At 31.9% G+C, this 17668-nt stretch overlaps 1 protein-coding gene across 4 annotated transcripts in view; it reads right to left on the bottom strand.

Annotated features, from left to right (window-relative positions):
• Positions 1 to 17668, bottom strand: part of LOC139511993 (myc box-dependent-interacting protein 1-like) — a 44665-nt gene that overhangs the window by 26576 nt on the left and 421 nt on the right. For all 4 annotated transcript variants that reach the window (XM_071299279.1, XM_071299281.1, XM_071299280.1 and 1 more), the window contains exons 2-3: positions 3438 to 3518; positions 2191 to 2245 (exon numbers count right to left, since the gene is read on the bottom strand). In XM_071299279.1, the coding sequence (XP_071155380.1) occupies positions 2191 to 2245; positions 3438 to 3518 (136 nt within the window). The remainder of the gene's footprint in view (positions 1 to 2190; positions 2246 to 3437; positions 3519 to 17668) is intronic.

Genomic DNA, 17668 nt, shown 5'->3' with positions numbered 1-17668 from the left:
TCTGAAATTTATAAAAATTGAAAGGGAGCTTACATCAATAGATATAAACAATTCACCAAAGTTTCATGGACATTGGTGAAAGCCTTTTTGAGTTATTGTCCGAAGTGTTGAAAATCCCCCTTTTTTTATGAATAAAACCCCACAAATCCAAAACTTAAAATCTGAAATTTACAAAAATTGAAAGGGAGCTTACATCAATAGATATAAACAATTCACTAAAGTTTCATGGACATTGGTGAAAGCCTTTTTGAGTTATTGTCCGAAGTGTTGAAAATCCCCCCTTTTTTATGAATAAAGCCCCATAAATCCAAAACTTAAAATCTGAAATTAAAAAAAAACGAAAGGGAGCTTACGTCAATAGATATAAACAATTCACTAAAGTTTCATGGAAATTGGTGAAAGCCTTTTTGAGTTATTGTCCGAAGTGTGGACGACTGACGGACAGACGGACGGACAGACGGCACGACGGAAGGACGGACGGACAACGGTATACCATAATACGTCCGTCTAAAAGACGACGGGCGTATAAAAATAGAACCATTTTTTGGGGTTTCACGCATGGAAAAATCAGATTTAATTTTTCTAATCACAAGCCAACTTAATTGTGGTCATCATGGTCATTGCCAGTATAACTGATAGTCAGATTCATGCTGAAATATTTTATAGTTCTGTGACAACTATGATCTACATATTAGAAAATAACTAAGTTTTGACCCTGACCTTATTACTGATCACTTTATCATTTCTATAACATGCTATTTGACAGGTAGATATAATCATTTCAAGTATCTATACTAGTAGTAACCAAGATTCATGTTGAAAATTCCTTGACTTCAAATTTTACTACATCCTATTTGAAGGGAGTTTGTGACCTTATCCTTGACCTCATGGGGGTCATTCTGATATAATTCAGAACACTTGCTGATGAAAAGAAACAAAATACACAAAGTGTCATTGATATGCTTTGATACAATCAAAATCAATGAACAGGAAATTACTAAAATATTAACATGATAATGACATAGACAATATCATGAATATTGAATCCAGTTTAAGACCTTCATATAAATAACTTAAATATCTTCAGCAATGGAAACAAGAATATAGGGTTTTTGCATGAATATTGGGGAATATTGTCCTGAGAAGAATTTTATATTGCACGAGCTTGCAAGTGCAATATATGTTCTACGAGGGACAATATTTCCCAATATTCATGCAATAATAACCCTTTTATTGTATAGCAATATAATATTTGAAAGTAAAATTTGGTTTAAACTAAGATTTTGTCGTTGATGACTTCATGAATTTTGAAGATTTATTGCACGCTAACCTTTAGTTTCTTTCTGTGGGAAATATTATATTGCTATACAATAATACCATATATAATAATGTGGATTCATTTATTTTTCTTTGGTTACACTTGATGTCTTGGTTTTGCCAAAGTTTTGAATCAAATTCTTCAAAGAAAAGTTAAATTTGTAATTTGCCTATCTATATCCTTGAAAATTGGTACCCAATTAATAATATCCAATCCACAGTATCGCCGCCGCCGGATCACTATCCCTATGTCGAGCTTTCTGCAACAAAACTTGCAGGCTCGACAAAAACAGATAGCCAATAGTACACCCTTATATACAAAATTAAATGTTTCAATGCTTCTGGGTAAAAACCAGAGAAGTTATCCTTATGATGCCAACACCTGTTTTACCTGTTTGAAGATTAACAAGATACAATTAATTATCTAAAACAAGGAATCATAAGTAACTAATGAGATGGATTGTAATGACCCACACTCTATGGATCAATACATCTTAGATACAATAAGAACTAATACTTCCCATGTTCAAGTGTGTGTTTATTCAAAAGACAACATATGCTCACTTCTCCTACTGAATAAAACCAAGAAGTACCGGTAGCAAAAATATGTCATGAATGGAATTTTTAGCCTTTCTGGCAAACATCTTGAGACAAAAAATATTGTATCTTTTAAAATTGGGTTTGGGTTTGTTTATGAGTTTATCCTTTATTTTTCAAAATGGAGGAGGTAAATGTGACAACAAGAGTGTGGGAAATAACTCTCAAGTCTACAATACTATCACTGAGCATAAGTGATGATTTAAAAAGATTGACCATATACACAAGAGTTTTGTACTGAAATGGTCAAAGTTTTGACTACAAGATTAATGTTACCTTTGGCACAACTAATATAGTTTCTGAGTTCTTTCTGGAATCTGTGGGCAACTTCCTGTTTAATAAATTAAAAACAAAACATAATGAATAAAACAAAAAGTTTTCCATCTTAGCTTTTATTTCTGGCTTTGGTATGGCCTCAGTCCATCACATGTGCTTATTCCAACCCAAATTTGTTTGGTTCTTTTTTTTTCTCTTGCTTTCGTTTCTTATTCATCAATGACTTGCATTGTATTTGTTGGACATACAAAATTACTTTATAATCAATTAACTTGGACACTCTATGCTCAAAAAAACATATTGGATCATAAAAGTATTCATACAATGAACATGATGAAAGGTAATGCTATAAAAATAACATCCAAATATGGAACACCTGTGTTTCTGGAGGTTAATTTAGAACTTTATTGTACACTTGTACAACAGAAAAAAACCAGAAATGGCTATGTTTACAATGTGGCAACTTTGTTTTATAAAATTAAACATCAACATATTACAAATGAACCTGCAAACGAATTAGTTATGGTTTTTTTATGTATCTATTTTGAACACTGCAAAATATGCAATGATTATTAGGTTACATTCTCTAAAGCTGTTCCACAATCCATGTCTCTTTTGGGGAGATACGTAACATTCATAAAATACTTTATTTGCTTACTGACTGGTTCCCAAGTAGGATCTCTATATTTCATATCATAGAGTGTCATAACTTGGGGATGTTACCAATATATAAATACAAATAAATAGCAGTTACATTAAACTCCATTAAGTTCTTTCAGCATATTGCATAGTCTATACATGTATTTACAGGAGTGCAACTTATTAGGACATTTTAAGAAGATTAACATGAACCTGCAGAAAATAACAGAGACCATGGTGTCATAAATAGTTATATTTTGTTTTGCATCTGTGCTGGTTTTCACTGGGATCGCTATGTCCTATGTGCATTTATATATATATAATACAATGAAAGATTGATTTGTTTAAATTTGTTGTTTTATTGTTTTTGTATTTGCTGTTGTCTTTTGTATCGTTTTAATTACTTATCTAGTAATAGACAACTTTAAATACCTTTCAGTATCCACCCACTATTACCTAAACGCAAGATCACTACTTTATGAGTTAGTTAACTGTTGTTTTATTATGATATCAAAATAATGTGTTCTATTTTTTGTTAAAGATGGTAATAAAACATATAGGTGAAGTGGATGTCTTCCCTCTGGGACTAAAAATAGATATGAACTAACCTGTTGCCTTTCAAGGTTATGTACATGTTCATCAAATTTGTCATCTGCAGTCTTTTCTGCTTTACCTAAATTCTGTAAAACCTGAAACAATAAATAAAATGGTTATCTCAAGTTATGTGTTTTTCTTTAAGAGTAGGAACCTATATCTACAGTATATTTGTTTAAAAGAGGGGCGAAAAATACCAAAGGAACAGTCAAACTCATAAATCTAAAACAAACTGACAACGCCATGGCTAAAAATGAAAAAGACAAACAAAAAAACAATAGTACACATGACACAACATAGAAAACTAAAGAATAAACAACACGAACCCCACCAAAAACTAGGGGTGATCTCAGGTGCTCCGGAAGGGTAAGCAGATCCTGCTCCACATGTGGCACCCGTCGTGTTGCTTATGTGATTACAAATCCGGTAAATAGTCTAATTCGTTTAAGTTGAAACATATTTAATTATAGTAGATTTGGAAACATCTCTTTCCACTTTGCGAGTGCTGCCTTGTAGTGGCATTAGCCTGCTCTTTTTCAAAATCTACAAGGGTGTCTTTAAGTTTTAAAGATAATGGACCTTTGATATACAACATTCACTACATGTGAAATATAGATCTAAGATAGAGGCAAAATAATTCATTAAAAAAAGAATGGGGGTATATTGGCCCTTTCTATATGGGTCCATATTTTTGATACCATTATATCAGATACAATGTATATGTCATGATTATGGGCCAGTAATTTGTCTTTCAATCAGATATCTGTACATATATATTACCGTTTTATCCTTTCAATGAAATAATTTTTAAACAATATGTAAATTTTACAATGAAATATATTCATCGGTCAAGATTTTCAAAAGACTTCAATATATGAAATTAAGAATGGGGTATCAAATGTTTGAAATCCCAGCTGCATTCAGTACCCAAAATACTATCATGTTTACACAGAACACATCAAATTGACAATGATATCTCATGTCAGCACAGGCTTGTGTATCTTTTGGTGACTACAGGACTGATAATACTCTGAATAATTGAAAGATACACAAGCAATGGCAGTGTCAGATCTAGGGGAAAGGTTCTGGGGGTTGGAATCCCCCCCATTTTTTTTTATGATGGATGCAATTGAATGGGGACATATAGTTGGAACCCCCCTTTTCTACTGGGTTTGAACCCCCTTTTTTAAATAGCTGGATCTGCCCAGGGCTTCCAAAAAATATTTGAGCCAGCCAAACATTTTATATACAATCCCGATTTTAATCCCTTAAGACTATGTCACAAAAGGCAATTATATATATGGTAATCAGATGGCCATCCCAATGATTGTCATTAGTTTAAAACAAGAGTGCACACGCTGAAATGTCTCGCCTTCTTTACTAATCATTGATATTATGTTGATAGTCCTAAATATAAAGCTTTATTACAATTGTCACATAAACTCAACATTAACCAAGACAAGAGTGCACACACTGAAATGTCTCGCCTTCTTTACTAATCATTGATATTATGTTGATAGTCCTAAGTATAAAGCTTTATTACAACTGTCACATAAACTCAACATTAACCAAGACAAGAGTGCACACACTGAAATGTATCGCCTTCTTTACTAATCATTGATATTATGTTGATAGTCCTAAGTATAAAGCTTGATTACAGCTGTCACATCAACTTAACATTTAACAATTAGGAAAAAAGACCAAAACTCAAAAACTTAACTTTGACCACTGAACTATGAAAATGAGGTCAAGGTCAGATGACACCTGTCAGCTAGACATGTACACCTTACAATCATTCCATACACTAAATATAGTAGACCTATTGCATATAGTATCAGAAAAACAGACCAAAACACAAAAACTTAACTATAACCACTGAACCATGAAATTGAGGTCAAGGTCAGATGACACCTGCCAGTTGGACATGTACACCTTACAGTCCTTCCATACACCGAATATACTAGACCTTCTGATTACAGTATCTGAGATACGGACTTGACCACAAAAACTTAACCTTGTTCACTGATCCATGAAATGAGGTCGAGGTCAAGTGAAAACTGTCTGACAGGCATGAGGACCTTGCAAGGTACGCACATACCAAATATAGTTATCCTATTACTTACAATAAGAGAGAATTTAACATTACAAAAAATCTTAAACTTTTTTTAAGTAGTCACTGAACCATGAAAATGAGGTCAAGGACATTGGACATGTGACTGACGGAAAGTTCATAACATGAGTCATCTATATACAAAGTATGAAGTGTCCAGGTCTCCCACCTTTTAAAATATAAAGCTTTTAAGAAGTAAGCTAACGCTGCCGTCACCGCAGGACCACTATCCCTATGTCGAGCTTTCTGCAACAAAAGTTGCAGTCTCGACAAAAATACAATATTAAATCTTACTTTGATATGAATTTGATGTTCTGACGTAAATTGTTAAACTGGTAGTGCATCATTCAAAGTGTGCACATCAGCGTGCTCATATCTGCCTTTGACTCCTTATTTGTGCAAAATGCTGTTGTCAAAAACTTTACTTTCGTTTTTTTAAATCACATTTTCCTAATACCAAAAAACTCAGATATAAGGCTTCTAGTTTTGAATACCGTACTTGACACACTCTTCTAAAAGATACCTGCATGTATATATATATATCAGGCATTAATAGCGAAACCATACAGATTTCTCCCCAAAGGTAGATACTTGATCCTTTTATGGACTGGTCATCAGGGGGAAATATCCATGTTAACTTTATCTAGAGAGGTGTAACTTATATATTTCTGAAGGGAAATATCATTAGATACAGATTCAGGAAAGGTATAATTTTTATGTAATATTATACATTTTCGGTTTTACTGTATAATTTTAGGTTGCACTATAGATTTCTGGTTTTAATGTAAGTAATCATTATACATCATTACTTTGTATTAGGTAATAATATTAATCTATACAATTAGAAATCAGTCATCTATCACTCCTAATGTTTGAACATCAGTGATTTGGTACAGTCCTATTACATATTTGTGGCTAAGCTTACAGGTGTAACAAGTTAAAGGTCATCTAATTGACAGGTAAAAACACAGGTATACAAACATAAAAGACACAATGTTGATGTTGAAGGGGATGATAATGGCCATGTCCCTGTCAGAGTAATAGTATTTAAAGGTGTATAAAGGTAACAAGATCACCTTTGATCTTTTCTATTACTTGTCACCTTTGACTTAATGAAACATTCATTAACTGTGCTAATTTTCATTTGAAGTGCAATCTATTTACATATGCTAAAGATGGATTGCAAGACGTCACAATGCTTACTAATAGTCATGATGAGAAACTTTTAATTAAAAAAAACCAACATAGTGACCTATTTTCTTCCTTGTTCTATATACAATGCAGGAAAGTTGTCTCATTGCCAATCATACTTCACTTTCTTATTTATATTTGTTTATTCATGTTTACAGTTTTGAATTTGCTTTTCATCCTAACATTCTTAAATACTTTAGGGGTCCTTGTTCTTTAGGTTGAGGGTTCATTTATAGTTAGGGATTTGGTAAGGGTTTGGCAGTGGCGGATCCAGCCATTTTAAAAAGGGGGGGTTCCAACTATATGCTCCCATTCAAATGCATTGATCGGCCAAAAAAAAGGGGGGGTTCCAACCCCCGGAACACCCCTCGGATCCGCCACTGTTTGGTCTATCTCTGGGCTTATGTAAGGGTTAGTTTAGAATAAATCTATGGGTTGGGATCCCACAGGTAAGACAAGGTAAAAGTATTTAAGATAAAATCCAGTTTCTGAAAAAGATCTTCGGTTACACATCAAGGGGGTATTTATTTTAAATATACTATAATCAAAATAAAATATACTCTGCCGTTTGCATCATAGGGGAGTATTGATCAATAATTATCTTTGCATGCCAGACTGGTGTTGGATTGCCACTGTGCCCATCTGACCTCAGACTACAGTCCATATTTGGTCAAGAGACTGGCACCACCAATGGGAACGGGGTTTCCACTGATGACCAGTTACATGACTAATTATCTGATTGGTTTGGAATTGTAGTGCACTCACTTCAATTAGGATCCCACAGGTAAAACAAGGTAAAAGTATTTTTTTGGGGTAAAATTATTGATTACCAATGCTTATCTGCTTTTTTCAATTGATTGTACATGTACTTGCAAGTCTTTTGATTCAACAAAAGAAATTGCATGCCTACTCCTATGGGTGCCAGGGCAGAGTGGTCAGGCTAGAAATTTTGCCTACTGGTGCCCACTCATGGGGTGGACAAAGCCAAATCCACCTGAGCTGTAGTGTGAAAAACTGTGTGATAATACTTCCATTGTTTCACCAATGAAATATAGCAAACAGAAAATGAAATATCACAATATATTTTGAACACAAATATTTCATAAACTTGTTTATGATGTTGGGTTTCTCATGTAATTTTTTGGTCAGATATTTTTCTGTTAGAATGGAAGGACAATTTTCTGGCAGAACATAGAATATCTTCCATTCAAGACTTTGCCACAGTCGGTATTATATTTTTTTTGGAAATATGACTTTCCAAAGCATATTGTGAAATCTCAAACAAAACAAAGGAGTTATCTAACATTATTTCCTTAAATAGAGGCTTCAAAGTATTTGACATAGTGATTTTTATCATCTATATAATCAATTGATTTTTCCTTTGGTGTCGCAAGTTCAAAACGTATAATTTATTACTGCTGCAACGGTTTAACTTGAAAGAGGATTAAATGTGGAAAAGTGAACTGATGAACCACATTGAACCAATAACAAAAATCAAGCAATTACAATTTCATAGTTTTTTTTGTCAATGTAGAAAGTTTTTCTTGGCCAGAATATTTGTCTTTAACATGTTTAAGGCCAATACAGTGAGATGAGGTTAGAAAACAAAATTGTGTATGCTTGGATACTTCTATTTAGATTTCTTTTCAGACCCTACAGAAATTATAGAGATGCCTTTCAAGTTTAATCAAAGAAAATTATCATAAAATCTGAAATTAAGATGTATATTCCTATAAAGAGTAAATAAATTTCCTCCAGTCTATCGCATTAATCTGAAGCCCTTCATTGACATTTCAAATCAAGGTCACAAACCACCAAATTGAGATACAATGTATAAATATACACAATAACAAATTATACTTCATTTAAATTTTTATTTCAAGTTTTAGTTTAGTTTCAACAGTATTTAATTCAAATAAATTGAACTGGATTGGGCAACATGCATAGTCTATGTAAGCCCTCTCAATCAAGTTTTGCTATACATCCTAACAACTTTATCGGTAAATTAAACCAAAATTTATAACCTCCTTTGTCAAATGTCTGTGTTTATGGTAGCATGTTCACATTTGGTGCAAATTAAAATGGTAATCTAATTAGCTACTTCTATATAAAACATACTTATTTTTCAAACATAGGCTCATAGCACAGACTCGTTGGGACTTAGAGTTAGATGTTGTTTGATGTTTGGGTTGATGTTTCATAAATAACATGTTTACCCCAAATCTTAAGTTCTAAGTCCAAGTACATGTACCAATTTTGATAGATCTACTTGAGTTTACCCCAAGATGCTACTCCTCAAAAAAATAATTTTTAACCCTATATCATGCAATAAAGCTGTGAACTCTTCACAGAAGTAAAATTACATGAATACAGGTAGGTCTACAAGATTACATGGAAATGATGTTTTGCTGCAAAGTCATTGACCTTTTAAGTTCAACCAAAAAACCCATCAAGACTCTTCATACAATTATTACAAATTAACCTCAAATGTATTACAAATCATTTATAGCTTGTATTCCCACATTTGTATATATGTGAATAAAGTTTAAGGACAATTTGATTTATTTTGGTCATTGAAAAAAAAATCAATTTTGTGCTTTTTGATAGTTTTATGATCCTTAGAAGACAGCTAATGACCAAACAGTCCAGTGTTAAAGTTTATAAAATTAGAAAATAGAAGGACAGATCAATTACTTCATAAAGAGAAAATATAAGTACTTAGTACCAGTACACTTCAATTCAATCATTAGACCATTTACATTGGGACCTTTTCTTCAATATACAGAATATAGAATTTTTTAATGGCATTGAATGAATAGCATCAGTTCCGGTACTTTAAGGTGAACCTTTTCACCTGTATTAGCCTTTAAAGGCCATATGCTTCCAGGGTAGTCCACTTTATCAAATGAATCAGAAGTTAATGGCTTTTCTTTATTATCCCTTTTTTAAATTGTTCATACAATTACATGGTTAAATTTCAGATTTTCAAAGTGTGAAATTTACCTGGCTATCATCTTTCACAAACTATATTACTTTTATAGTCTATTCCTGATACATTCTACAGGTATACATGGTACATAGAATGTACTGTAGATATGTAAATTTGCAAGGTCAGTTAAAATTGCAAAAACTTGCATATTGAACCTTGATAAAAACATTCTTGGTAAAAAATAGTATTGAATTCAAGTCCCAGAAAGAAATGAACAATTGCAAACTAATGATTAAACATTTTTGTTCTATTTTCAGGGAAGAGATTGCAACTGAAGCTGCACAGAAGGCAATTAACATAGTGTAAAATAATATTATATTTTCTTAACCCTTCATCTCGAAAGAAATTAGTTTTTTGATTGCAATGGCACTATACATGTGTCTATAGTCACTAAGTGAAGAATTCCCTTTTCAGAAATTATTATGAACTAAGGTTCCAACTCCCTCAGGCAAAGTTGACCAAAGATGAATTTGGCAATTCTGGATATATACATTATATGTTTTTGGTCATATATAACTCTTTAAGTTTTGACATTTTCCTATCCCTACTTTTCAAATGTTAAGTGTTCCTCACGGATGAAAGAAAATTTGGAAAAGCACTTTTGACGCACATATTTGTAAGGGTTTAAATTCGTATGATTTATCAGTTGTAAACATGTATAATTATCGGTATATCAGCATAATTAATAACTTAATGAAAGCTATAATCACAAATTACACAAGTACATGTACTGACTGGACTGCACAACTTTGGAATGATTTATTTTCCTATGTACTTATTTCATGAATTAAAGAAATTATCTTGTATCTTCAGGGATATATCATACTTTGTGTCAGCTTCAATTGAAGTAACATACAAGCATATGGAACATTGAATCCTACTTAGTTGAACATTTTTATTCATTGTTTACCTATACCCACTACATCAGCAAATATTAGTACCCAAAATTAATAAGGAGATCACAGTAACCTACATCTTTGCTAGCCGAGAGTTATGATCTATTAATCCCATCTCCTCAAAGAGAAGGGGACCTTAGAGTTGTATAATCTTATGGCTAGCAAAGAGGAGTTACTTACAGCATTTATAATTTCAAAATTGAAGGAATAAACTCTCAGCATTAAGATTTTAATTAAGTTTAACATTATTTTTTTTAATTTAAACAATCTTTATTGTTTTACAGTAATAAATTTACTTAAGAATTGTTTACAAGTTGTCATAACAACAAGCTTTTATTTCCTTATAAAGTTTGTTTTTTTGAACAAAAATCAATTATGCATTGTTCTACTCACTATAGTTTTTTAACATTGTTACAATTTACAATATTAAGGAAGCATTATAATCTTTATCTATCTTTTTTTCTTACTTTTAAGAAATGACTGAAGTATCAACTTCCTTTGTTATTCTAGTCTATACATGTATGTGCACATGATATGTATAATGTATTCACTAAAAATATAAGTAAATGCAATGACTGACATTATGATGCTGTAAAATTGTATTTTTTGGATATTTGATTTTGTGGTTTTGCCAGAGTCTACAAGGCCATAAAAAAGAATAGGTTTGTTTGCCCAAACCCTACCTACCCAGGTAAAAGCTGCCTACTCAAATTCTTTTATTGTCCTGATTTGAAGAAGTTTTTTTTTAATCAGATAGGCATAAAGATTATTAACATCCGATACTTCAATTTCTATAAAAAAAAAAATTAAAAAAAATACCTACATGTACCTACCTACCCACTGTCTTAACCTTGGGTAGTGTTTGGGCAAACCAAAATATTTTTAATTGTGGCCCAAACAAGAGTATTAGAAGTTTGTCTTTCATTAAATATTTAAATTCTTGGTTCACCTGTACGCCCATATTATCCATAAAAATTGGTATCCCAAGAATAATATTGATTCCACAAATATATGAAAATTATTGACAAAAAGTTAATTTCCCCCTTCTACTTCTCACACTAAAGATTGTCAATGAGACATGATCCTATCTACCAATGGCCCAATACTAAAAAAATGTGGTTTCTCTAAGGGTTTTGGATTTACTGGTAACAATTAAAAATGTTGAATTAATCATATGAGAAACCCAAAGTTAAAGGATGCCAATTAAAAGCAAATTTTAGCATACAAGATACTCATTAAGAATGAGGTTATATAATAATTTTAAGAGGAAGTAAAAAAATATTAAAATATATAATTGTGAAATAGTTTATCAAATATCATTTGCATTAATAATTGCTTTTTTTTTTAATCTAAACGTTATATGTAATAATGTTGCAGTTAACAACCAAAACATGTATATCATATATAATTTTATATATACAGTATATGTAACTACTTTTGAACATTGTTATCAATTGAAAAAGGCTTGATCTAAATTTGCAGGATGTGTACAAGTGTACTCTAAGCCTTGCAAGTTTTAGTCGACTTATATGTTTTACATTAAGGGACATAAGTACAATAGATGTACTTTTTTGTAATACACAGAGTTTGTCTTGTCGCCAACAAGACAGCAATGTTATAATCATGCACATTAAATATAGAAACAGCTTATAAGAACTAAGAGTGTCTATTTTTTAACATGTGTTATGTGCTAAAACCTTCATCTGTAATATTTTTTTAACTTCTTTGAAAGTTATTAATGACCAATAGCCAAAATCATCTCATAATGCTGGATATTATGCAACTAAAGCAAAATACTTCTGTATATCAAGATGCACTATTCTTTGAGCTGTCATGACTGTAAGGTCCCTATTTAGACAGTGATGGATCCAGCCATTTTAAAAGGGGGGGGGGGGGGGGGGGGGGTCCCAACCCAGGACAAAGGGGGGTTCCAACTATATGTCCCTATTCAAATGCATTGATTGTCCAAAGAAAATGGGGTTCCAACCCCCAGAACCCTCCCCCTGGATCTGCCACTGTTAAATAGTTGACTGTACAATATAGATTTGTTCATATTGAAGACCAAATAGTTGTGTTACACATCTATGTTATTTGGTCTCTGGAGGACAGTGATCTCATTGACAATCATACCCCTTCTTATTCTATGAACACTGCTTTCATAATTTTATAGGATTAACAGATATTTGTAGTCAACTGATGGGTAGATGGGAAAAAAGTGTTGAGAAATCTCCTCAGGAGAGACACAATGTACCACATCAAGAGCAGATGTCCCAGGGATCTCCATGGATGAAAATAATGAACGATGGAGGAACTTTCACCATCACAAACCGTGTCTATGCCTAAGTGTAGCGTGATCGAAAGTATTTCGTCCCTCCATATAAGGAATGGTGAACATGCTAATTCATTGCTTATTTAAATTATATTTATTTGAGTTTTCATTATAGAAGTATAAATATTTTCAAAAATTCATAAATTGCCGTTTGAAACCATTCAAATGCCAAGCCTTTTTGGCTCCACCCCCTTAGTAGAGAATGACCAAAAGCTGTCATGAAGGTTCCCATGTAGTTTTCTTGCTATTTTTGGTAATTGTTATGGGGGTTAAAAATCATGTGGAGCTTATTTTTCACGGACACTGTCAAATTCAGAAGTCATGAACCCATTAGACATTACCGGTAATAAGCATTTGTGGAAACTTAGTTTAATAATGACAAATGAATCGTCTATCTTCAGATAATATTCTCCTGTCTGATTTGTTGATCTACCTGTACAAGCTCAGGTACAAGTGATAAGCGATCTTAATCTAAATATCCCTCAGACGTTAGAACTATATTGGATTATAATATTAAAAAAAGCCTAGGTTTATGCAATTACCTGCATTTGATTCAAATTGCTAAAAAAAATGGCATCGAGCTATAAAAACGATAACAGTTTTGAACGATGGCGGAAGACAATTTTACAATGGCGCGGGTCATTTGACGATGGTGCAAGACTTATTAACGGTGCCATCGTTAAACAGGCCATGGAGATCCCTGTGTCCATATCATTTTTTCCCCAAAAATATGGATCTGACACGAGAGGTACCACCTTCGGTTAATGTCATGTAACATGCTACCATTGATTTAATAGCATGATGTCATTGTATATAATAGTGCACAGGATAGGTGAAAATCATTATCCATTATTTATTAATAATGTTTACCCTAAAGCAATTTTTTACATGCATTTTTTCTGCAGTGTTGTAATCATGCACTGATGACTATAATCAAAGTGGACTAGGTGCATTTGACTGACTTCAGGATAACTGAAATACGTACTTTTGTATTAAAGAGAGTCCTAAAGCATCACTCACCTATAAAATAGGAAGACATTTTTTTTTAAATTGGATCTTTGAAAGTTCAAAATATTGTTTGAACCATGCAGTACAATAAAAAAAAAATGATTAAAAATGACTAGAATACATCCAATCAAATAATATCTCAGACACTGCATAACTTAAGTTTGCACTGGTTTCATTGTTTGCAAATTGGATTTTTCCTTTATATTTCCATTATTTCAAGAAGACTTTTATTGTTTTTAGCCTTCTTACTTTTAATTTACAATGCAGTTGTTTAACATGTTTAAATTAAATGGGATACATGTTACATGTACACCAGTACATTATTGTATTAATATTAAAAGTATTGTTTATTAGAGTTACAATTATACTTTCATTTCCAAATTAGGTCTAAATGTACTGTTATGACTAGTCTGATATAGAGTGGGGAGATATCTTGTTATATTTTCAGCTCTGAAATTATCTTGTATTTGAAAGAATTTAGAAGTTGATACCATTTATCAGTCATTAAACACTGTCTTATTGACTTTACTATCCATAATTGATATTCAGATAAACTTTTTACCTACTTCTATATTTAAATTACACAAATATGTCTATTAGACAAATACATGTGCAGATTCATTGTACATGTAGGGATTTTCATTTTCCTCCACACAATACTTAAACAATAATAATGGCAATGGACAGCAGATTTATAACTTTGGTGCATTTTATCGTACTTGTACATTGCAGAGGATAAAATATTAACTGTTAGATATGAACTTTGTATTAAAATAGTTATGCATTTCAGAGGCGCCCCCCCTTTTTGGGAAAAAATTTGGTTGCTTAAATAGGGAATCATTGAAGCGTGACTAGGTCAGTCAGTGGGCCCCCACTTATGTAAAATTTCTGGATCCGCAACTGCATTTGTTAAAACCTAGGGAAATTGTTATCAAATTGTCCAAGATTTTTTATCATGTTTATGTATTGAAGTCTAATAAAGAAAAATATATTGGATGGATGTAAATAAGTTATATGGCTCAATATGATAAGACAGTGTAAGATATAATAAATATGAAAAAAAGCCTGCCCCAAGTGAAGAGCCATAAATGCATTGATTCAGCAGTTGTCATTGACTCCTGTTTTCATAGGGGGATCCAGGGGGGCCTGGGCCTCCCCTTTTGTAAGAAAAATTTGGTTGATAATATAGAAAATCACTGAAGTATGACTGGAGCGGCCCTCCCTTAGGTCAGTCAGCCCCCACCCCCCTTAATGAAAAGTTCTGGATCTGCCACTGGTTTTGTATTGTAGTGTTTTTTGTTGCTTATTGTTCTATCCTTATCAGGATGCTCAATGGTTTTCTAGTTTGAATTGTTTTATATACATTGTATTTTGTCTTGAATATCAGAGCCTTATATCAAGTTTATAGTTTATCATACCTATGGCTTTGCTCATTGGTGAAGGCTTTATGGCATGCATGGTGACCTACATTGTATAGTTGTTTACAATCAATCATTTCATGATTTGGTCTCTGATAAATAGTTGTCTCATTTGCAACCAGATTTTTATACTAGATGAAATATGATTTTTTATTACCGAAATACTTTTTTTTATGATCATTCATTTATCAAAATTTTCAACTTCTAGATCATCAAATTTAGAATACAAAAGATTTTCTCCTGTGTAATTAAATATAATTTACACCTAGAAGGTATAATATTGTATTTTTATGCAGTTTTACACCTTAAAGTACTACAAGTCATTCATCAACGGTCTATTGCCTCTAGTCATTCACAAAACAAGCTACACCTACCATAGCAGACTTAACAGAAATCTGTCTACCTATCATTAATGATGACAGTTCTATCATTTGTTTTTCTTTTTTTATTTGTTTGTTTGTCCTTCTTTTAATATTTATATGTAAATATTTCACTTAAGACCTAATTTTTCAATTTCGAAACCAAATTGCGTACAAATTATTGAATAAATGAAACCAACGGAGGTAAATATTTCACACATGTTCTAGATAACGTATAAACAAATTAAATTTATCATCTGTATATAAATGTTTTATTGTAACATTGACATGAACTTCTTGGTAGTCCTTAAGGATAAGTACTCTATGACTTGGAAACTGTGTATAGTTCAATAAAAACACTGTCACACACATGCATGACATGTAGAAGTTTTTATTGATGACATGCTTTGAATATTAATGTTGAACAGATTTTACATTTATTTCCAGAGAAGAAAGACTAGTGCTATTAGAAAACTTTTAAGGTACTTCTAAAAAACATGTGTAGATTCTCTTACATAAATAATATACATGTGTATTTGTACTTAAATTAATATTAGTCTAAAATTGAGACTTGGAGTTTTCAACTGTGATCATGACTGAGGCTCAGGCAAACTAGCAAAGCTGACCTTAAGGCTTAGTTGATAAATAAGTATTGATCAATACATTACAAATATAACTACTCAGTTTGCTTTAAATTAAATTGTTATGGAATTGTCTATTCTTTAACTAAGGATGTATGGTCTAAAAATATTACTTTTCAAATGACCTGAATATATACATGTATACATGTTAAAATTTACAAGGATTATAGTGTCACTGTCAATCAATTCAACTTCAGTATTTCTAATGTGTCAGAATTGTCTGATGACCGAACATTGACCAATACACTCCCTCTCTAATATGTTTTATTTATTGGTGCCTTTATGATTGTTATTTAAATGGTATGTTATGTTCTGGTGGACAGAACACCTCCACACCTTATACTTTTTGTGTCAAGATATATATTTGTATATATGCCAACCTGGAATATGACAGGTTACATATTTCTTGGTAAATGATGTGACTATTTCTAGGTCTATCTATTTTCAGTATTTTTGACCATTAGAAATATAACTACTTAGTATGCTTATAGCAATTTCAAATGTAGTCATGAATAAAATTATTATTAAAAACTGTAAACACTGTTGTAAATTTAAAGAATAAATGTCTGGTGGCAGAGGCATTTAATACCATACATGACCATAAGATTGCCTCTGCTGGTGTATAAAATAATAATTTGCTTGGACATTTTAATGCTGCACTAACTGAAAAATATGCAACTTTCTTAAAAATCTATTAAATTTTGAATCTTTTTCTATAACAAGTATAAATTCTTTGATAATATTCATATTATTTATCAAAAGATAAAACAGAATTTAGAGATTTGTCAAATAATTTATAAAACATGATTCAAATTTCATATTAGATGAAATGATCTTGAACATAAAGATAATCATGTCCTTGTCAACTGCATTTGTACATGTATGTATACACTGTGATTTAATGTAAAAGAAAAAAGACCACTGACATATATATACACCACTGTATGGATTGATTCAGAGCAGTCCCTGCTTCAATTCCTAGATTGATGTTGTCAATATTACTATGAAATCAAATAGATTTTCTTCCAACAATTATGAGCCCAGAGTGATTTATTTATAAGAAGATTACAACTTCTCTCTTCACAAGGGTGTAATATCTTCTATAAACATCTTGGGTGATTTAACTGTCATACGGATATGTAAGAAACTACAATACCCAAGAGCAATCTTATTATGAAGCTGTCAAAGTTTATCAATAATTCAATAATTGTAGTATTTTGATAAACGATACAAACAACACGGATTTGACTTCCGCGTGCGTCAACAGTAAAACAAATATATCCAAAAAAAAGTACACTAAAAAG

This window comes from Mytilus edulis, chromosome 2, assembly GCF_963676685.1.
Source record: "Mytilus edulis chromosome 2, xbMytEdul2.2, whole genome shotgun sequence".
Classification (NCBI taxonomy): domain Eukaryota; kingdom Metazoa; phylum Mollusca; class Bivalvia; order Mytilida; family Mytilidae; genus Mytilus; species Mytilus edulis.
This window is presented reverse-complemented; position numbering and strand designations above follow the sequence as displayed.